The following is a 22,151-nucleotide window of genomic DNA, read 5'->3' on the forward strand; positions in this document are numbered from 1 at the left end:
TAATTAGTAGATTACTTTGAACTGTTCCCAGCTCTACCACTTTCTAGTTAAGGCTACTGTATCCAGTGGTGTAAACTACTTACTAAAAATACTTTTAAGTACTACTTAGGTAGTTTTGAGGGTATCTGTACTTTACTTCACTTTATTTATATTTTTGAGTAGTTTTACTTCACTACATTCCTGAAGAAAATGTACTCCATACATTTTCCCTGACAACCAAAAGTACTTGTTACATTTTTAATGCTTAGCAGGACAGGAACATTGTCAAATTCACACACTTAACAAGAGAACACGTGGTCATCCCTACTGTCTCTGGCCTGTCTGACTCACTAAACACAATTGCATATTTTGTAAATAATGTCTGAGTGTTGGAGTGTGCCTTGCAATACATACAAACATTTTAAAAACATGAAAATTGTGCCTTCGGCTTTGCTTAAAATATTTAATTTGAAAGGATTTATGCTTTTGATACTTAAGTAAATTTTAGCTATTACATTTACTTTTGATACTTAAGTAAAAGTGAAAGTCACCCAGTATAATACTACTCGAGTAAAAGTCTAAACGTTTTTGGTTTTAAATATACTTGAGTAACTTTCTATTAAGTTATCTATACTTTTACTCAAGTATGAAAAGTGGGTACATTTTCCACTGTATCCACAGGTGTTCTATGTAGACTAGTTATGTTGCTGATCTGTTTGTTGCCCTCTCCATAACTTATTCAAGGTTAGCTGACGTTTATGATCGGCTATACACACAAAAAAACAGGATCAGTTACATGCGTGTTGGCATCAGTTATCAAAGATACACAGTGACGGCTACCGTTCAAAGCAACATTTAATTCTATCCAATTAACCGGCATGTTAAACTGCTGCAGGCCCGCCCCTTTCTGGCAGACAGACCAGCACTTCAATCGCTATCTCCCATTTTCTCTTTTCCGGGTTTGACAGAGCAAGTGTCGACCAATCACCGTTCAACATCAACTGACACAGAGTCATGAGCGATTGCGTTATGCTCGCGACAGTACGTAGTGTCCTGTGCAACAATATTCCATCGAAGCCATTCCGGAAAATAGAAGTGCTACATATTGTATGATTAAGCTACATTAACACTTTTAGTGATATCGTTCAGTGATTTGCAGGTTTAGACAGAGAGAAACGTCAAATGAAGACGTTGTCTGTGGAGGATGCGCATCGCTGTCAGTGTCATTGGATGTGGTGGAGTGTTTTTAATTTAACCATCATCATTCCAGAACGACATCTACAATAGCAACTTTTCACAATGAGGCTGTTTGCGGTTTTATTGAAAAACACCAAAAAAATTGAATATTATTCAAGATTTTCACCGTCGCCTCTCTCCATCAAGCAATTTTTGGAATTTGGTAAGTAGCCTAGACTAGGCCTACACTCTCTTGTTGATGGGCTGTCACTATCAATGTGTTTGAATTCTAGGCGGTTGTCTATTATTCTGTAATATTAATGAAATCCTGACGAACAAACATAAGGCGATGTGAATCTCTGAAGGTGAACATCCTTGCAAGTGTTGTTTTTATTCCCTTGAACACTGTCAATGTTTTTATAGTATGCTACAGTATTCAATGATAATTATGTTCTGATATAATTTGCATGATTTTTTTGCCACAATTGGCATGTCATTTATTTTTATTTTTTGTAGTTATGAGCAATATGCCTAAGTATAGACTGGGGGCTATAGCCTGTAGCTACAGTATGACTGGGGCCTGTAGCTACAGTATGACTGGGGCCTGTAACTACAGTATGACTGGGGGCTATAGCCTGTAGCTACAGTATGACTGGGGCCTGTAGCTACAGTATGATTGGGGGCTATAGCCTGTAGCTACAGTATGACTGGGGGCTATAGCCTGTAGCTACAGTATGACTGGGGGCTATAGCCTGTAGCTACACTATGACTGGGGGCTATAGCCTGTAGCTACAGTATGACTGGGGGCTATAGCCTGTAGCTACAGCATGACTGGGGGCTATAGCCTGTAGCTACAGTATGACTGGGGGCTATATATAGCCTGTAGCTACAGTATGACTGGGGGCTATATATAGCCTGAAGCTACAGTATGACTGGGGGCTATATATAGCCTGTAGCTACAGTATGACTAGGGGCTATATATAGCCTGTAGCTGCAGTATGACTGGGAGCTATAGCCTGTACCTACAGTATGACTGGGAGCTATAGCCTGTACCTACAGTATGACTGGGGGCTATAGCCTGTAGCTACAGTATGACTGGGGCCTGTAGCTACAGTATGATTGGGGGCTATATATAGCCTGTAGCTACAGTATGACTGGGGGCTAAATATAGCCTGTAGCTACAGTATGATTGGGGGCTATAGCCTGTAGCTACAGTATGATTGGGGGCTTTAGCCTGTAGCTACAGTATGACTGGGGGCTATAGCCTATAGCTACAGTATGACTGGGGGCTGTAGCTACAGTATGACTGGGGGCTATAGCCTGTAGCTACAGTATGACTGGGGGCTATAGCCTATAGCTACAGTATGACTGGGGCCTGTAGCTACAGTATGATTGGGGGCTATATATAGCCTGTAGCTACAGTATGACTGGGGGCTATATATAGCCTGTAGCTACAGTATGACTGGGGGCTATAGCCTACAGCTACAGTATGACTGGGGGCTAAATATAGCCTGTAGCTACAGTATGACTGGGGGCTATAGCCTATAGCTACAGTATGACTGGGGGCTATAGCCTGTAGCTACAGTATGACTGGGGGCTATAGCCTGTAGCTACAGTATGACTGGGGGCTATAGCCTGTAGCTACAGTATGACTGGGGGCTATAGCCTGTAGCTACAGTATGACTGGGGGCTATAGCCTACAGCTACAGTATGACTGGGGGCTATAGCCTGTAGCTACAGTATGACTGGGGGCTATAGCCTGTAGCTACAGCATGACTGGGGGCTATAGCCTGTAGCTACAGTATGACTGGGGGCTATATATAGCCTGAAGCTACAGTATGACTGGGGGCTATATATAGCCTGTAGCTACAGTATGACTAGGGGCTATATATAGCCTGTAGCTGCAGTATGACTGGGAGCTATAGCCTGTACCTACAGTATGACTGGGAGCTATAGCCTGTACCTACAGTATGACTGGGGGCTATAGCCTGTAGCTACAGTATGACTGGGGCCTGTAGCTACAGTATGATTGGGGGCTATATATAGCCTGTAGCTACAGTATGACTGGGGGCTAAATATAGCCTGTAGCTACAGTATGATTGGGGGCTATAGCCTGTAGCTACAGTATGATTGGGGGCTTTAGCCTGTAGCTACAGTATGACTGGGGGCTATAGCCTATAGCTACAGTATGACTGGGGGCTGTAGCTACAGTATGACTGGGGGCTATAGCCTGTAGCTACAGTATGACTGGGGGCTATAGCCTATAGCTACAGTATGACTGGGGCCTGTAGCTACAGTATGATTGGGGGCTATATATAGCCTGTAGCTACAGTATGACTGGGGGCTATATATAGCCTGTAGCTACAGTATGACTGGGGGCTATAGCCTACAGCTACAGTATGACTGGGGGCTAAATATAGCCTGTAGCTACAGTATGACTGGGGGCTATAGCCTATAGCTACAGTATGACTGGGGGCTATAGCCTGTAGCTACAGTATGACTGGGGGCTATAGCCTGTAGCTACAGTATGACTGGGGGCTATAGCCTGTAGCTACAGTATGACTGGGGGCTATAGCCTGTAGCTACAGTATGACTGGGGGCTATAGCCTACAGCTACAGTATGACTGGGGGCTATAGCCTGTAGCTACAATATGACTGGGGGCTATAGCCTGTAGCTACAGCATGACTGGGGGCTATAGCCTGTAGCTACAGTATGACTGGGGGCTATAGCCTGTAGCTACAGCATGACTGGGGGCTATAGCCTGTAGCTACAGTATGACTGGGGGCTATAGCCTGTAGCTACAGCATGACTGGGGGCTATAGCCTGTAGCTACAGTATGACTGGGGGCTATAGCCTGTAGCTACAGCATGACTGGGGGCTATAGCCTGTAGCTACAGTATGACTGGGGGCTATAGCCTGTAGCTACAGTATGACTGGGGGCTATAGCCTGTAGCTACAGCATGACTGGGGGCTATAGCCTGTAGCTACAGCATGACTGGGGGCATTGTGTCCTGTCAGAAGACACATATGCTGAGTATGGGTTAATAACATGCTTCCCTATGTGACTTCTGTTAAATCATCAGTTTCTGACTGCTAAGCAACAATTTAGTTAATGAAGTCAAAAGGGAAGCTTTCTGTTTCTTTTCCCCCCTATCTCTCTCTCTCTCTCCCTCTTTCATACAGATAGGCTACAGTCACAGGTCTACAGTAATAACAGCTCATGTCTTGTTGCGTCACTGGAACTGTTTCATAATCCTGCCTTTGTGTCTGGGCCTGGGAACCAGAGACTGCTCAGGAGGACCACTGCTGTTATTGAACCACTGTAATTTTCTTTCTGTGTGTTTGTGGCACGTGTGTGTGTGCATACTTGCCTGTGATAAGAAAGGCTAAAATAGGCTGAACACACTCAGACAATAGGCAGACAGTTAGTCCTATTTTAACCTTTCTTATCAAATTAGCCACGCCTCGGCCCAGCATTAGTTGCCTTGGGCGCCTTTCCCTGGAGGTTAAACAAACATTACTCATTGCTGTTTCAGAACACACATTGAAGTATCTATGGATAGCATGTGGACTGTGTATGTAAGTGAGAAAGAGATGCTGGGATGTGCCTATAGTCAAACACACAGCAGCTTTGGTATTTCCAGCATTGATCACATTGTAACCATGGTGGGATGTCCATTTGTTCACATCAATATGTCACAGAGGGGTGTCTTTTGTTGCTTTTTCAGACAGAGAAGTTGAACATCATGGTAGAATGCCATTTGCTTTTTAGAGTGCATTTTCCCAGTCAACTTTAAAAGACTCTCCATCCCTTCCCCTCCCACCTCCTCCTCTAGGTCGGGACAATGCATGTGAGAAGACATCCTTTATGTTCCTGAGGAAGGAGCTGCCGGTGAGGCTGGCTAACACCATGAGAGAGGTCAACCTGTTGCCTGATAACCTGCTCAGTCAGCCCTCAATCAAACTGGTGCAGAAATGGTGAGACATTTAGCCTGAGTGCCAGTCTGTTTGTGCTATCATGCCAAACACTTGACAATGAGCGATGGAGTTGGCAAAAGCACAAAAACATATGGGACCAGTCTAGTGAGAATGAGTCATAACACACAAACATGCCAGTGACATCAGCACAAACATGCAATTTACATAGCCCAAACTTATTGAATGACGTGTGTGTGTGTGTGTGTGTGTGTGTGTGTGTGTGTGTGTGTGTTTCCCCTCAGGTACATGCAGAGCTTTGTGGAGCTGTTGGGGTATGAGAACAGAAAACCAGAGGATCCTCAGGCCCTCAATGAGTGAGTATGGAGGACAATGTTTTTTCTAGATATTTTATTCCTTTTTGGTTCAACAGATCAATCATCTGATGTTGAACTGAAGACAGCAGGGAGGTAGAATAGTGTGAGAACCTGAGAGAGGGATGTTTGGAGGAGAGGGGGATGATGGGAGCTATGAAGAGGTGGAGGGGTAGAGGGTAGCTTACTGCAAACTGCCTGTGTCCTTGTCCTCATACTCACCTAATGCTAAACTCCTGGACTTACCTGTCCAGATAATCATGTATATTTATACCATAACAGTGTCACACCATGTGAGCGAGATTTAGATAGGAACCACTGATAACAACCCCAGCTGACAACTGTAAGTCAGCAGAAATAAGTTTTTTTTTTACTCTCTCTCTCCTCTCTCTCTCTCAGTTTCCTGGAGTTGTTGATAGAGATCCGTAATCGTCATAATGACGTGGTCCCTACCATGGCCCAGGGGGTTATAGAGTACAAGGAGAAGTTTGGCTTCGACCCCTTCATCAGCAGTAACATCCAGTACTTTCTGGACCGCTTCTACACCAACCGCATATCCTTCCGCATGCTCATCAACCAACACAGTGAGAGCACACACTCTGACACACATTTACAGCACGTTAATACGCACATGTCCGCTGGACGATGTTTAAGATATGTGGACAGTGTGTGTGTAAAGGCGTTATGTCTTTGGGGGAACTATGGTATCCATAATGTTCATGTCTGTCTCCTCAGCTCTCCTGTTCGGCAATGACACTAACCCAGCCCACCCCAAACATATTGGCAGCATAGACCCCACCTGCAACGTGGCTGAAGTAGTCAAAGGTGAGGACTGGTCAGGGGCGGGGTGTGTATCTTTGTGTGACTCGCTGTGTTTTTCAGAAGCAGTGGTAACAAATGAAGTTGTATTTGTCACATGATCTGTAAACAACAGGTGTAGACTAACAGTGAAATGCTTACTTACGAGCCCTTCCCAACAACGCAGACAAAGAAATAATAGAAAGCTAAAACATGTAATAATAGATACACAATGAATAATGATAACTTGGCTGTATACAAGGGGTACCAGTACCGAGTCGATGTGCAGGGGTGCGAGGTAATTGAGGTAGATACTTTTGTATATATAGTGTATGTGAACACCCCTACAAACTAGTGGATTTGGCTATTTCAACCATACCCGTTGCTGACAGATGTATACATTCGAGCACACAGCCATGCAATCTCCATAGACAAACGTTGGAATTAGATTGGCGTTACTGAAGAGCTCAGTGACTTTCAACATGGCACCGTCATAGGATGGCACCTTTCCAACAAGTCAGTTCATCAACTTTCTGCCCGGTCAACAGTAAGTGCTGTTATTGTGAAGTGGAAACGTCTAGGAGCAACAACGGCTCCGCCGCGAAGCAGTAGGTCACACAAGCTCACAGAACGGGAACGCCGTAGCACGTAAAAATAGGCTGTCCTCGGTTGCAACACTCACTACCAAGTTCCAAACTGCCTCTGATGGCAACTTCGGCACAATAACTGTTCGTTGGGAGCTTCATGAAATGAGTTTCCATGGCCGAGCAGCCTCACACAAGCCTAAGATCACCATGTGCAATGCCAAGCGTCTGCTAGAGTGGTGTAAAGCTCGCCGTCATTGGACTCTGGAGCAGTGGAAACGCGTTCTCTGGTGTGATGAATCACGCTTTACCATCTGGCAGTCTGACGGACGAATCTGGGTTTGGCGGATGCAAGGAGAACGCTACCTGCCTGAATGCATAGTGCCAACTGTAAAATTTGGTGGAGGAGGAATAATGGTCTCGGGCTGTTTTTCATGGTTCGGGCTAGGCCCCTTAGTTCCAGTGAAGGGAAATCTTAACGCTACAGCATATAATGACATTCTAGACGATTCTGTGCTTCTAACTTTGTGGCAACAGTTTGGGGAAGGCCCTTTTCTGTTTCAGCATGACAATGCCCCTGTGCACAAAGTGAGGTCCATACAGAAATGGTTTGTCGAGATTAGTGTGGAAGAACTTGACTGGCCTGTACAGAGCCCTCACCTCAACCCCATCGAACACCTTTGGGATGAATTGGAACGCCAACTGCGAGCCAGGCCTCATCACCCAACATCAGTGCCCGACCTCACTAATGCTCTTGTGGCTGAATGGAAGCAAGTCCCCCGCCACATTGTTCCAACATCTAGTGGAAAGCCTTCCCAGAAGAGTTGAGGCTGTTATAGCAGCAAAGGGGGGACCAACTCCATATTAATGACCATGATTTTGGAATGAGATATTTGATGTGCAGGTGTCCACATTTTTGGTCATGTGGTGAATGCACTATACATATAACTAGGAATAAAGTGACAGATAATAAACAGTCGCAGCAGTGTATGTGATGAGTCAAAGTTGGTGCCCAAAAAGGGTCAATGCAGATAGTCCTGGCAGCTATTGATAACTATTTAACTAACTATTTATCAGTCTTATGGCTTGGTGGTAGAAGCTGTTCAGGGTCCTGTTGGTTCCAGACTTAGTGCATCGGTACCGCTTGCCATTTAATAGCAGAGAGAACTCTATGACTTGGGTGGCTGGAGTCTTTGAAGATTTTTAGGGCCTTCCTCCACCTTGTATAGAGGACCTGAATGGCAGGGAGCTCAGCCCTAGTGATGTACTGGGCCATAACGCACTACCCTCTGTAGCGTCTTGCGGTCAGATGCCAAGCAGTTACAATTCCAAGTGGTGATGCAGCTAGTCAAAATGCTCTTAATGGTGCAGCTGTATAACTTTTTGAGGATCTGAGGGCCCATGCCAAATCTTTTCAGCCTCCTTGGTTTAACCCAACCCTAACCTTAATAGTGATGATGGCAGTTTTCTGAAGCAAAACAATAGTCATCTCTCTCCCCTTAATCCCTTCCTCTTTCTCCCTTTTTCTCTCTCATTACCACCCCCAAATGGTTCTGCTTTTCTTAGGTAGTTGTGTGCATGATTGCGTGTATCCATCTGTCCATCATGTGACACCGCCTTCCATTTTCAGATGCCTATGAGACAGCCAAGATGCTGTGTGAACAGTACTACCTTGCTGCCCCTGCACTCCAGATCCAGGAGTTCAACAGTAAGACATCTTCCCTGTTTTACCACATCTCTGATCCCGCTCCATGTTGTCTAATGTACAGTCAACACACACAAACTTTCTTCACCGTCTCATGATATCTTTGATCTCTAAATGCTGTCTAAACACACGTATTACAGAATGTTTGTGGTTTCATAACATCTCTGATCCCTCTCTGTGTGAGAGATAACAGAGCTCCACCTTTAATGGGAAGTGTTGTAGCCACAGGACTGCTTCTATTTAGAGATGATGGTTGCAGAGGCCAGATTTAGTCCTGCTGTGATTATATATATATAGAGAGAGATATCTTATTTTCTCTCCCTGTGTCCCAGTGAAACAGGACAAAGACAAATCGATCCAGGCTGTATATGTTCCCTCTCACCTCTTCCACATGCTGTTTGAACTCTTCAAGGTGTGACACGCACGCACACGCAAGTACACATACACAATGCACGACCATCATCATACTAATGAAACTGTTTGGTGTGTGTAGAACTCTATGCGGGCCTCCGTGGAGCTCCATGAGGACAGTAAGGAGGGCTTACCTCCGGTGAAGGCCAAAGTCACACTGGGAAAAGAGGACCTGTCCATAAAGGTAACACACACACACACACACACACCTGCCAATACTTAGACATGCCATCTATGAGTGAGATGTATGATAAATGCTCTATAAATTGTTAGATTTACCATCATCTTTTACCCAGTGTGTCAAATGTACAGTCGTGACATATCCTCTTTCTCTCCCTTTCCTCTCTCTTTTATCTATCTCTGTCAGATCAGTGATAGGGGTGGAGGTGTACCTCTGAGGAAGATCGATCGTCTGTTTAATTACATGTACTCTACTGCCCCCACGCCCAGCCTAGAACCCTCCAGCACTGTCCCACTGGTACACACATACACGTTCCCCATATTTTTCAGGTTTTCTGACTCATTCTGAAGCCAGTAACAGATGCCAGTGTTTTTCTGTAGTGATTGTAAACATCATCTTCTGAAGAAGTGACTGCCCTTATATACACTCTCACCTATGTAGTATTTCTCTCCCTCTCTTGTCTGCTATCTCTGACTCCCAACTTTCTCTTCCTTCTCCCTCCCTGCCTCCAGGCTGGTTTTGGCTATGGTCTGCCCATCTCTAGGTTGTATGCCAGGTATTTTCAGGGAGACCTGAAGCTCTACTCCATGGAAGGGGTTGGCACTGATGCTGTCATTTATCTCAAGGTAGGAGGGGCTTCTCTCACACCACCAATCATTTTGATGTTACTCTGTGATTTTCAGACTCTGATATACCTCTGCTCTGTAATACAATTCACTATCAACATCACTCCATCCCTTTTCATTGGTTCTTCTTTTGTCCCGCCCCCAATCCAGGCTCTGTCCAGTGAGTCGTTCGAGCGCCTGCCCGTCTTTAATAAGTCGGCATGGCGACACTACCAAACCAGCCCTGAGGCAGATGATTGGAGCAACCCGAGCAAAGAGCCACGAGACACCAGCAAATCAAATTACAAGGCCAACCGATAACTCTGCCCTAAAACGCTTCCCCCGCCCACCTGCCTGGAACACTGAACTCTGCCCCTTCAATGATCCCCTCGCTAACAAACTCATCATGGGTTTAACTTCAGCTGCCGCGGCGACACAACGCCCTCTCTGCAGTCATTGATGTTGTTGTCCCAGGGTGGACTTTGGAACAGGATTTTAGCCCCACCCCCTGACTCCTTTGATAGGTTATTTGGTCAGTTGTTCCTCTTCACAATCTGTTCTAAATGGGACTACAGTGACCAGATTGGTGGACAGACACTCAGTTTGAGATGGTTGAGGTTGAGTTCAGCCACTCTTTCTTTCGATCCCTTATCTTCAGCTTTACTGACCACAGCACTCCCTTGCGGTTCTCTCCAGCCACTGTAGCTAGAGGCTCTGTCTTTGGGCTGGGAAAGGTTTCTGTTCTGCTCTCTCTGTGTCCAGTCTCGGTTTGTTCAGTCAAACATAATAGAACCTCTGTTTCTCTCTTCTCTCCCCTACAAAGCAGAAGGCTGTGACAGGCTGAGGGTTTGGGTTTCAGGCCCGACTGAGAAAAGGGAAAAGGAGCTCCTTTTCTCCCTTTGAGGACACAATTTTGAATGGGCACTAATCTCGTCCACCAGCCGGTCGATCCGTCTGGTCTCACAGCGCCTCAGAATGAAACTTGAATGGGAGACTATGGCAGGAGCGGCGAAAACAGACGTCGATTTTAATTGTCTGATCTCTGTCCATCACCATCTAGCCCAACCTTGAGAACATACCCCAGCTACATTGTGGACTTCAAAATGCAAGTGATTTAAACAAGGAAGTGAGTTCGGAAAATCTGAAAGTATGCATATTGGAAATTGTTTTCACATATAAACTTTATATGCCCGAACTCAGAATCAATTGGGCTTCCCCAAAATAATATTGTTTATGTAATAGAACATTTATTTTGATTGACAATTTTGCAAAGTCCCAGCTAATAAAACTGTTGCTATCTCTCACTTCCTGTCGGTTACCACTAGCTTCCACTGCCACAAAGTCAACATTGGATACAAAAATACACTTTGTGGTCTTAATTTAAGGTTAGGGTTAAGCATAAAATTAGCAGTTTGGTTAAGGTTAGGTTTAAAAAGAGACATTTTAGAGACAGGCAGGGTTTATGACTTTGTGGCTGTGCTAACTAGTGACGACCCTCTCCTGCCTCGATATAAAGACATGCCTCATAGTTGTGTGATTCGCTTAGAATTTGACTTGATTAGCATGGCACTCAGTCCCACCCTATTACGGTCCCTGCTATCTGGAGTCCTTGGGACATCCCTACCCCATTGAAGTTGAAATGTAAAAGGGTTAAGGTAGGGACATCCCAAGGAACCCAGATAGCACTGACCACCCCGTTTTCAGACTATGTGCGCCAGCAATTCGACCCGGGCACGAGATTAATTAGGCACAAATAGGGTCAGGGTGGGCAGTTGTCATAGTTACGATTGTCATGGTTACAGTGGCGTGGCCAATGCCAAGTTATAGAAAAGAGAGTTGTAGTGACTAACCAGACCTATAAGAACATTTTAGGAACGATGGGAACAAGCTTTAAACTAACTAAAGATAGTTATTATGCATTACGCATGTTGCATTATATTATGGAAAGAATCCGGAACAAACAGATGCATTTTTTTATTAATTATTATTCCATTATCTCAGAAAGAGGGGGAGACTTAGAACTCTGAGGAGTTTACATTACATTTACATTTAAGTCATTTAGCAGACGCTCTTATCCAGAGCGACTTACAAAATGGTGCATTCACCTTATGATATCCAGTGGAGTTAAGAAACAGTATTGCATGACAAATGCCCTGATGGCTATAGTTTCATTTCAACCCCATTGTTTTATGTTTTTACTGTATTGTGATGTGTTGGCTTGAGAGGAGAACCTAGTGAAATAGGCATCGTCAATCTTTCCCCCAGATCTTAACCAGCGATACTGATCCTTCCTGAACTCTTTGAAAGGTTAAAACTGTATACTCAGAGACAGCCCACCTAGCTGTCTTGCCCCCTTTCTAAAAACCTTTTGGCGTTAAGTTGTTTTTATTGAACAACTTGGTGCTCCATTTAGGAGGTTTTCTATGGGAAACACTGCTCTGAGTCTCAAAGAAAAGGGATGTTTTCAGGACGCTAATGTTAACTAACGATGGTTCACCATGTGAGCCTTGTCTTTCCTGTAGCTTATTGCTTATAAACCTCTCCAGCATTACATGTGTTACTGTTAACCCTCCCAACTCTTTCCACACCCTGATAAGACCATGCAAAGGCTACATGACCTATCCTAAAGATATCTACGTTTTGTTATCCTTGTTTGTCCCCCTGTGGCACCATCAACCCTGCAAAGCAATATGAACATTCTCACGTTAACCAAGGCTATCGCTAACAACGCCACACCGACTCAACCTTGTAATTCACCTAGTAGTGGTATTACTAAACCTTCTGAACATTGAACGAGCTTGAACATCAACTAGTATTTTGAATGGTTTTCCGATAAGACATGTAATAGCTGTCATTGGTTGAAGTGTGTGAATAATGCTCTTTAAGGATGGAAGGGATTGATATTTGTATCTAAGTGTCAAGAAGAATCTGTGGCATTGTTGTGGTGTAAAACAGCAGCCATTTTGAAACTCCATTGTTTGTTTTTTACTTCAATTTTTTTTTGCATTTCTTTTTGTGTAACTGGATGATGATTATTCCAGAGGGCTCTTTCCTCCCTCTTTTTTGATTTTAAAACTCACCTACAGTATACACAGACTGTTTTTCTTCATCAATGTCTTCATATGCTGATTACATTTCATTAGGCCTCTCTGATAAGAGTTAACTCTGGGATATTATTAGCTTGTTTGTTTGTGTTTTTTAGTTATCCTCATTCTCATTGGCCGGTTTATGAAAAGTGGGCCAAACTTGGACCAATCATGGAGCTCTGATCTGACATCATCCATTCTCAGTTTTCAGCAAAACCTGAACTAAGTCATTCCAGCACTGCCAAGGAGGCACCTAAAAGGAGTTTTAAAGTGGGCTTAGCTGTAGATAAGGTAGTGAATCCTTCCTTACCTTTTTTGTACCTCAAAGGTATTAGTAGCTTATATATACAGTATGGTAATACATTGAACCGGTGTGAAGTGATTACTCATACATCCTTACTGTATCTCTGATGTAAGGAGATGACTGCACTTTGTAGGAACTCCTCCCTGTAGAGAAAGTGTGTGCAGACGTATGCAGCCAATCTTATCACAACAGTAACTTTTGTATGTATACATGTGGTACAGTAGCGGCTAGCATAGATAGTAGACACAGTGCTATACAACAATATAGAGGTATTCAGCATGAGGTCAAGCTTGCAATACCTACTGTTCATTTTCCAAAGCTACAATAAAGAGAACAAAACAGCCAGTTTTTTTTCCTATGCGTGTGTGCAAACGAGTCCGTATCTGTTGAAAAAGAGATATTGTTTCCTCTCAATCACCAATCTGCTTCTCTTTCATTTACTTTCATTTTCTATTTATTTACATATTACGCCATTAGGAATTATACATTAGAAAATAAGACGATACAAACAGAAACACACATTCCCAATCTTGTACACACAGTGCAGGATTACATATAATGCATACAGGACAAGAACGTCTCGAAGGTGGATCAGGAGGTGTGGTAGGAAGTGATGTTATGTGGGTTTCCGCTGTGGAACAGTTGTGGCCTGTGAGGCGTCGTAGCGAGAGACATCGAGTTGAAGAACAGTTCTGCGTCATGTGACTAACAAGAGGAGAGCACAATGATTCTACTACAACAGGGCGGGTCAATCTTATTCACAAAGGACCAGTGTGGGTGCAAGCTTTTACTCCAGCCAAGTTATAACACCTGATTCTAGGACCACACCAGCCCTTTGTGGATAACACTGGCCATCCCTGTGCTATACAACCTTTGATCTCTCGTTTCTAATAAGGAAGGCTGTCACAATTGTACATTCTCTAAAAGCAAATATATTGACAGATCAGTTTCTCCAGTTGCAGTTGAAAGCACTGTTTACAATTGATGGGCCGGGCAGGCGGCCATATTGGGAAAGTGGGGGGGGGGGGGGGACATCCCTGATACTAAAGTTCCAAGTGTTCTGTTCATTATGCAATCACCAATCACGTACTGAGATCCATGGTGTTACCGTTGTTGAAATGTAACATCCATTAATTTGTGTTGCTATGTAGTCTCGGAAATCTCAGACCTATGCTGGAACATTTAACACTGCGGGAGGCAACACTTCTGGCTATGATGGAGACCAGTTGCTATGGCAAATAATCTGGTACAGAATTATTTGTGATTCTGTGGGGTGCATCTCCGTAGTCTAAAGTGGCCTCTTGTCTCCCAGGAAGGCTGCAGTTACTTACTCCTCTAGAGGACAGTGTTTCTCTCTTAAATCTACAAACTAGGGCACAGTCAGTATGCATCACATTACAGAATGATGCAATTAGAAACAGAATGATGCAGACAGTCTATTCTCTTATTGTATAGAAAACTGTGTCGGTTTGTCTATAAAGTCAGTCTATCTGGAGAGTTCTGTAATGGTGTAGGTCTACTCACCAGGGTTGGGGCCATTTCAATTCCAGTCAATTCAGGAAGTACACTAAAATTCTGATTCTTTTCAATTAGGAACATTTCAAATTGGAATTTGGTTTGGAAATTGACCCCAACCCTGCTACTCACGTAATACCACAATGCAAATAGTCACACTGCAGACGATTGTTGTGAAATTGCAGAAAATATCTTCTATCATGTTTACCCTAGTTTTTCTCTAAAATATGACCATAACATGAGATTTAAAACCAAAAGAAAGGATAGAGAAAAAGGAGGACATAAAATGATGGAATGATATGATCAACAGGCGCTCTTTTATTTACCGTCTCTGTCAGACCTGAGCAATCAAAAACAGGTCAGTCGCATCATCTTCTGTTCTCTACACTCCTGTCTGCTTCGTTGCCCAGGCAACAGAGACTGATGGCTTCTTCGTGCTACAGCACTACACTACATTTCCCATGACCCCCTTCTGTCTTGCATATCTACAACTTCAGCATCCAGTCATTGCTGCCAGTGTGTGGAAGGGGATGTCGGAGAGAGGGAGAGAGAATGAGTGTGTGCGTGTGACAGCACCTTTCAGGCAGTATGTGAGTGTGTGGTCTTAGGTGTGTGTGTGTATGCATGGCATCAGCTGTTAGGTGTGTGTGTATATGCGTGGTGTCAAGTGTCTGTTCCACAGTCCAGGCCCCTACTTCTCGTTCTCATCTTCTTCACTCATGCTACTGAAAGAGGCGGAAGCCCCTTTGGGTGAGGAAGGGGAGGCTGGTCGGGGGTGAAGCCAGCGTGAGGGGGGAGATGGGGAACGAGACAGAGACAGTTGCCGGGGGGGACTGTTACTAGGCGACCCGTGGGGTGATAGGGCGTAGGAGATCATCCGACCACTACGCTCACTAAACACCTGTTTCTGTTAAGGTAAGGAGAGAGAGAGGTTTGTGAGAGAACTATCTCTTCAAAGATTAGGACTAGGCTAGAGGTAGAAACTAAACACAGTTTTGGGTTCATAGATGAGATTTGCGAACAAAGAAGTGAAATGTCAGATGAGTGATTGGAATTTGTCCATGAGTGGCGCATTAGAGACAGGCTTTAGCTTACCCATGTTCCATCTGGGCCGAACAGTTCCAGGAAGTTACCGATGAACTCCCGTGATTTCTCCTCCCACTTCTGTATGAGGTCATGGCTCTTCTCCTCCACGCGGTAGACAAAGTGTTTACTCTTCTCCTCTACCGTTTTCACTTTCTCCTTCATACGGTCCACCTGGTTCTGCAGGCGGTACTTCTTCTCCTGAGGTTGTAGGGAGGTTGTAGAAAGGTTGTAGGAACGCAACTGACATACAAGTAACTGCCAAAATAAAGGAAATCCCAACATAGTATCTTAAAAGGGCATTGGGCCACCACAGAACAGCTGCAATGCACCTTGGCATATATTCTATAAGTGTCTGGAACTCTATTGGAAGGATGTGACACCCTTCTTCCACGAGGAATTCCATCATTTGGTGTTTTGTTGATGGTGGTGGAAAACGTTGTCTCAGGCGCCGCTCCAGAATCTCCCATAAGTCTTCAGTTGGGTTGAGAGCTGGTGACAGACGGTCATGGCATATGGTGAAACATCAGCAAGTTGAGCAGTCTTCGTCACTGAAGCTCCGGCCAAACGTGCCCAAACTATCCTCCCTCTTTCGAAGTCACTGAGATCTCTTCTTCTAGCCATCCATGGTAGCCAAAATAATGGGCAACAGTGCCTGCTCAGCATTTCTATACATGACCCTAAGCATGATGGGATGTTAATTCCACACCTGTGTGCAAGCACCTGCTTTCAATATACTTTGTATCCCTCATTAACACAGGTGTTTCCGTTATTTTGTCAGTTATCTGTATGGGTCTCTCAACAAATACAGACAGAACATACTGTATGTCTGTTTGTTCATTGAAAGACGTCAGTTACGTTCCCAATGTACGGAGTACACATACGTTATTTTTAAGGTCGACACACACACTTACGTTGATGAAGCTGACATTGAGCTCTTTAGCGGTGTAGCCCCTCTGTAGATTGCGTCTAGCGTAGAGGTCGTAGTCTCGTACGATACGAGTGATCAGGTCAGAGGTCGAGATACCCTCTGTCCGCTGAGTTGGCACAAACATGCCTGGAACACACACACACATTTTAAATACCCACACATTATAAATACACACATAACACACACAAATACACACGAAGAGGAGCACACTATAAATACACACACATGGACGAACATGAGCACACACATACTATAAATACATTATAAATACACACACACATACTATAAATACACACACGATATAAATACACATGGACGAACATGAACACACACACACATTATAAACACGCACACAGGAACACATACACTGATCATAAATACAGCTACACACACACACTCACCTGCCTCCTTGATGTGTTTGTAGACGTCCTCAGTTCCTGCTGAGGAGTATGGGATATCGTCATGAGCCACAAAATCGATCTGAGAAACAATCAGAACACAAGACAAGAATCTCTACACAATCTCTATACAGTCTATACATAATATATACCCCCATCTCTACACAGTCTATACCCCATCTCTATACAGTCTATACATAATATATACCCCCATCTCTACACAGTCTATACCCCATCTCTATACAGTCTATACATAATATATACCCCCATCTCTACACAGTCTATACCCCATCTCTACACAGTCTATACCCCATCTCTACACAGTATCTACACAATCTCTACACAGTCTATACCCCATCTCTACACAGTTTCTACACATTCTCTATACAGTCTATACCCCATCTCTATACAGTCTATACCCCATCTCTATACAGTCTATACCCCATCTCTATACAGTCTATACCCCATCTCTACACAGTTTCTACACATTCTCTATAAAAGTCTATATATATATACATACATATATATACAGTGTCTACACACAGCACGGGAGAAACAAAATGAAAACACATGCAGATAAACTGACACACAGAAAAGAGACATGCCTGCATGCATCATAAATAGTCTTTACACACACATATACAAACACACAGAGAGCTTTGATGGGAATAGACAAACACACACACGCACCTTGTGCTTTTCCAGGAAGTCCTGTGTGAGCGTCCATGGTGCATCTCGGACCACTTCGTCGACATAGCGACAGTGTCTCAGAGCCTCGTACCTCTCATCCTCCGTCATCACAGTGAAACCCTTATACTTATGGGTCAGCTCATCACTACACACTGACACACACAACACACACACACACACACACACACACACACACACACACACACACACACACACAGACACATGAAACAGTCACAAAGGTACAAAGAAACAGATAGCAAAACATGCATGAGTAATTCATACTAAGAGTCATTATATCCACATGTTTATGAATGTGTGTGTTTGTGTACATATCTGCATGTGTGTGTGTGTGTGTGTGTGTGTGCGCATACCTCCCACTATGAGGTATGCATTGGGGAAGAGGTTCTTGGCCTGCATCAGAGCTCTGGCATGGCCGGAGTGGAACAAATCAAATATCCCATCTGCATATACACGCACTGGACGGTCTACTGTAGAGGACACACACACAGTGTACATCCAACACATACCTTCTCCTCTCCTGATGATGTTGTAAGTGAATGTGAGGAGGAGAGGATGCGGAAAAGAAGAAGAGATGGCTATGAGGGAAGATGCTGAGGATGGTAGGAAGAGAGGATGAAGAATGAGGATGAGAGGAGGAATAGTGAGAAAAGAGTGATGAGAGGGGCGTGTAACAGAGGACGAGAGGAATGTATACCTGGGGTCCCTCTGCGGGCTTGAGCAATGGAGAGTCTCTCATGAGGGGCGCGACACTCACAGCTGGTGTCCTTAGCAAAGAGAGCAGGCTCAGTCAGCATCTGAGAGAGGGAGGAGAGAGAGATTTAACTGTTAAGTGGTTTTTGCTCAGTGTAATAGTGCTAACAGCAGCATATTAGAACAGCACATGCATCAAATTCAAACCCCTACAAAACTCTCACTGCTCTCAACAAACCAAAAATGGTATGGAGTCCCAGAGACACAACATGATAGGTGAAGAGTGTGTCAAGGAGGGGAAGAAAAGGAGGGAAATAATGTGATAAAATCTGAAAAAAATTGAATTTGAGAGGGGGATGAAGAGAGGAACAGGAGATACAGGAGAGGATAGAAGGAAAGCGACGGAGGAGAGAAGGAAAGTTGAATGACATTCATGTCCCCTTCTTGATAGTCCTCCCCTGTCGCTCTCCGGCATATTTCCAGTAATTAGATTATTGATCAGGCCTGATATCTATTCTCTATCACAACTATTGATTACATGATGAGGGAACGAGCAGCACCCAGTGCTATTGATCTGCTACGGGCTAAAATGGAACTTCATCCCTCCCTCTACCAACACCTCGTTTTCCATCTCTCTCTCTCTTTCTCTAGGGGAGGAGAGAAAGAGGAATTGGAACATGCATGACTTTCTGTCCCCAGTAACTTCATGGATCCACTCCCAAACACACGAGAGAACTGAGAGACACACTGGATGTAACCTATATGTTACCGTGGGAGACTAGATCTCATTTACACACACACACACACACACACACACACACACACACACACACACACACACACACACACACACACACACACACACACACAGACACAGAGAGAGAGCGAGCAACTGAACAGTAACCATAAATCACAAAACACACAGCACAGTCTCCTCTAGAGGACCACATAGAAACCATGGTTTCTTGATTTCTAAGGATAATGGGATCTTAGATTGTTCATATTAATACCTTTGTCTACATTTGTCATCCATAACACTGAATATTTAAAGGTAGTTCCACCTCTACATAATCCATTTGGATAAGGGATGAGGAAGAACAGAAAGGAGGTGGAGATGATCATAACATCATCAGATGGTCTTGGCTAGCGACCGTCTTGGGAGCTCCCATCCCCATAGTAACAGATCGGACAGAACAGAACAGTGAAGAGGACGCACTGAGGTAACGTTTCTCCCACAATCCACTGCAAGGTGAGAAGGGGGAGGAGCCCAGCGTGGACAAAGGGCAGGCGGTGGCCTCGGACGATCGACAGATCAGAGTGACCGCAGCGAATGTGCTCACTAAAGCCCTGAAACTGGCACAAGCAGAGAACATCTGGTCTAAGAAGGATTAACTACGGAAAAAAAACCACACTAAAAACCTCAACTAAAAAAACAACCACAACGCTGTGATGGTAGCACACAGGAGGATAGAAAGAGAGGGAGAGGCACAGGGATGTGGGAATAGGGAGGAGGATATGATGAAGAGAAGGAGAGGCACAAAGAATAAAAGGGAATAACAAAGACAGAGAGAGAAAGATAGAATGAATGGAGCTGGCATGGAGCTAGCGTCGCCCCTCTGTATCCTTGCGCTTTTGTGTCCTCATCAGGAGATCTATGCCAGGCTGCCGATGCCCACACGTACACACACCCCTGCCAATACTGCGAAACACGCCCAACCCCCCACCCTCCACACAGACACACAGTCCATTCAGCACTCAGAGCATCCCGCAAAGACACACATAGACAGTGGATCTGTTTCATAACAACAAGAAGACTAGCCAGCCTCTCCCTATTTTTCTCCTTCACACACAAACACACCCTACCGTGCGCGGCTGGGGGCAGGTGTGCTCGAGCTCCTCCATGTTTCCCCTAAAGGCTCATGGGATACGGCGGCTGAACCCCCTGTCTGTGACTCAGCATCAGTGAGATGATCCCTCTCTCGCTCTCTCTATTTCTTTCTACCGCCCTCTCTTCCTCCCTCTGCCTTTTCCCCCTCCCTCTTCACTTCCCTCTGTATCCCCACCCACTCTGCCCTCCTCTCTCCCTCCCTCTATTCCACCTCTTCCATCCCTCTCTCCTCCTCTATTTGGCAGAGTGATCTCTCACTCACAGACCAGCAGCCAAGCGCCTCCAAACTCTAGCCATGGCGATGACAAATATATGAGAGAGCTCCAATCACTGCACAGATCCCACTGTATCATTTGCATGGAGGACAAGGATTGGCTGAGCTGGCTAGGACCATCAGTGAAGGATGGCATTGAGCATCAGTGTCTAGGAGGCTATATCTCAATAGTCTACAGTTGCTCTCCTCTCCTCTGAAAACACAATATAGGTGAAAGTAATATGATACATGCACATTGAGGTTCCTCCCTGTGCGGTGTCCCAAGTCTTAACCAGCTTGTTTCTTGTCCCCTTTCCTCTTTGACCACATCAGGATAGGTGAAAGCAGAAGGCTTTTACAGCAGTAGACACCTATCCAGTGCTTTTGGGGATCAGTTGTTACGGGAGAAAAGAGGAGAGAACATTTAAGAATATACAGGGAACAGTATCTGTTTTCCACTGAATTACACTGATGCACAGAATAGACCTTATTCTATTTATATGAAGCAGCAGGAACAGGACGAAGTGGATCTTGCTGAACTGTACACTTCTCTCTCCATCTGTCTCTATCTTTACTTCTCTCTACCCCAGACCATCCTCTCATTTTCTTTCTTTCTCACTTTCAACCACTTCATGTGAGAGTCTCCTAGACTTTTCATCTTGAAATAAAAGTTCAAAAACATATAGGACACTGTCTCATTGTCAGAGACAACTTTAGCTGTCTTGGGTTAAATTTCATGATCCATGCTTACCTCACTACAGCCGCAAAAAGTAAACTGGGAGAAAGTACCTGATAGCCTACATAATTTCTAACACGCGAATAGCCCAAGTCCATTATGTCCCGTGCCATAATGGTCCTGACATCGTGTCATAGTACACTTAGGCTATAAGTAAGTGTACACAGTTGGTTAGCTAACTTACCGTGCCCGATTCCCTCCTGCGTCCGGCCACACCCGGTGCAACAGGATCGCATGCATAATTGTAAGTTCCATTGCTTGTACGCCCCACCATCTTGAGAGAACCGTATCTGTCCGTCGTCAGTCAACCATTGAGTATGTAAAAACGGTCCTGGATTTTTCCTTCCCTCGTCCCACCCGTCGCCAACAGGCAGCGAGACCCGGACACTGACACACTGCGCGCAAGTGTAGCGGACTAGACCGAGAGCCAGATCACACGCACGAGCTTCAGGAAACACCGGCCAGTATAGAAGATTAGTGTTAGGCATCCAGGTCGGCGTGCGCGTTTTTAACCGCTGGCTGGGGTCAGACACGTAACGCATGACCGACCACACATCACATGCATGACCGACCACACTGGGGGACAGCGGGGACATAGGCCTAGTTAATCAACAATGTCCAATTGGTGGTTCTTGTTCTGCGGCCAAGTGGGTTGAACAAACGAGTTGGCTGTGTGCAGGTTACTAAAGTTTGTGGCCAAATTAGGTGGCCTCTTGAAAAAAACTGCACTGGAAAATCACCAGTGTTAAATTAGTAGTGTCAAAAACGATTTACGCCCATATATTAGTGCACACCTGGATCCTTGGGACGTCCTTACCACAAACCAT

At 44.6% G+C, this 22,151-nt stretch overlaps 2 protein-coding genes across 5 annotated transcripts; one reads left to right on the plus strand and one right to left on the minus strand.

Annotated features, from left to right (window-relative positions):
• The first annotated feature begins 610 nt into the window (after nt 1-610).
• On the plus strand, nt 611-13,464 carry pdk3a (pyruvate dehydrogenase kinase, isozyme 3a). 3 transcript variants are annotated; one of them, XM_014157258.2, is made up of 11 exons: nt 616-1,378; nt 4,993-5,134; nt 5,377-5,448; nt 5,845-6,029; nt 6,181-6,270; nt 8,458-8,535; nt 8,865-8,944; nt 9,026-9,127; nt 9,311-9,421; nt 9,637-9,750; nt 9,901-13,464. In XM_014157258.2, the coding sequence occupies exons 1-11, from the start codon at nt 1,279-1,281 to the stop codon at nt 10,048-10,050; spliced, it is 1,224 nt and encodes a 407-aa protein (XP_014012733.1). In that variant the 5' UTR covers nt 616-1,278; the 3' UTR covers nt 10,051-13,464. The 3 variants fall into 3 exon arrangements, with proteins under 3 accessions (XP_014012734.1, XP_014012733.1, XP_014012735.1); XM_014157260.2 differs by lacking the exon at nt 616-1,378 and adding an exon at nt 3,720-4,478; XM_014157259.2 differs by lacking the exon at nt 9,311-9,421 and having other exon boundaries at nt 611-1,378.
• A 91-nt stretch (nt 13,465-13,555) lies between these two features.
• On the minus strand, nt 13,556-21,862 carry pcyt1ba (phosphate cytidylyltransferase 1B, choline a). Of its 2 annotated transcripts, none has more exons than XM_014157256.2 (8): nt 21,509-21,862; nt 18,452-18,551; nt 18,108-18,224; nt 17,737-17,888; nt 17,050-17,128; nt 16,632-16,774; nt 15,730-15,918; nt 13,556-15,541 (listed from the first exon to the last, which is right to left on the minus strand). In XM_014157256.2, the coding sequence occupies exons 1-8, from the start codon at nt 21,596-21,598 to the stop codon at nt 15,326-15,328; spliced, it is 1,086 nt and encodes a 361-aa protein (XP_014012731.1). In that variant the 5' UTR covers nt 21,599-21,862; the 3' UTR covers nt 13,556-15,325. The 2 variants fall into 2 exon arrangements, with proteins under 2 accessions (XP_014012731.1, XP_014012732.1); XM_014157257.2 differs by lacking the exon at nt 21,509-21,862 and adding an exon at nt 20,311-20,490.
• Between the last annotated feature and the right edge of the window lie 289 nt (nt 21,863-22,151).

The sequence above is a fragment of the Salmo salar genome, chromosome ssa19 (genome assembly GCF_905237065.1).
Source record: "Salmo salar chromosome ssa19, Ssal_v3.1, whole genome shotgun sequence".
In the NCBI taxonomy this organism is placed as follows: domain Eukaryota; kingdom Metazoa; phylum Chordata; class Actinopteri; order Salmoniformes; family Salmonidae; genus Salmo; species Salmo salar.

Bases quoted from the DNA above. Each gene is read 5' to 3' on its own strand.
- pdk3a (XM_014157258.2), top strand. From the start codon at position 1,279: ATGAGGCTGTTTGCGGTTTTATTGAAAAACACCAAAAAAATTGAATAT. The intron at 6,030-6,180 runs GTGAGAGCACAC...CTGTCTCCTCAG, and splicing joins CATGCTCATCAACCAACACA to CTCTCCTGTTCGGCAATGAC. The intron at 9,128-9,310 runs GTAACACACACA...TATCTCTGTCAG, and splicing joins AAGAGGACCTGTCCATAAAG to ATCAGTGATAGGGGTGGAGG.
- pcyt1ba (XM_014157256.2), bottom strand. From the start codon at position 21,598: ATGGTGGGGCGTACAAGCAATGGAACTTACAATTATGCATGCGATCCT. The intron at 18,552-21,508 runs GTAAGTTAGCTA...TCCCTCTCTCAG, and splicing joins GCAGGAGGGAATCGGGCACG to ATGCTGACTGAGCCTGCTCT. The intron at 18,225-18,451 runs GTATACATTCCT...TGTCCTCTACAG, and splicing joins AGCCCGCAGAGGGACCCCAG to TAGACCGTCCAGTGCGTGTA.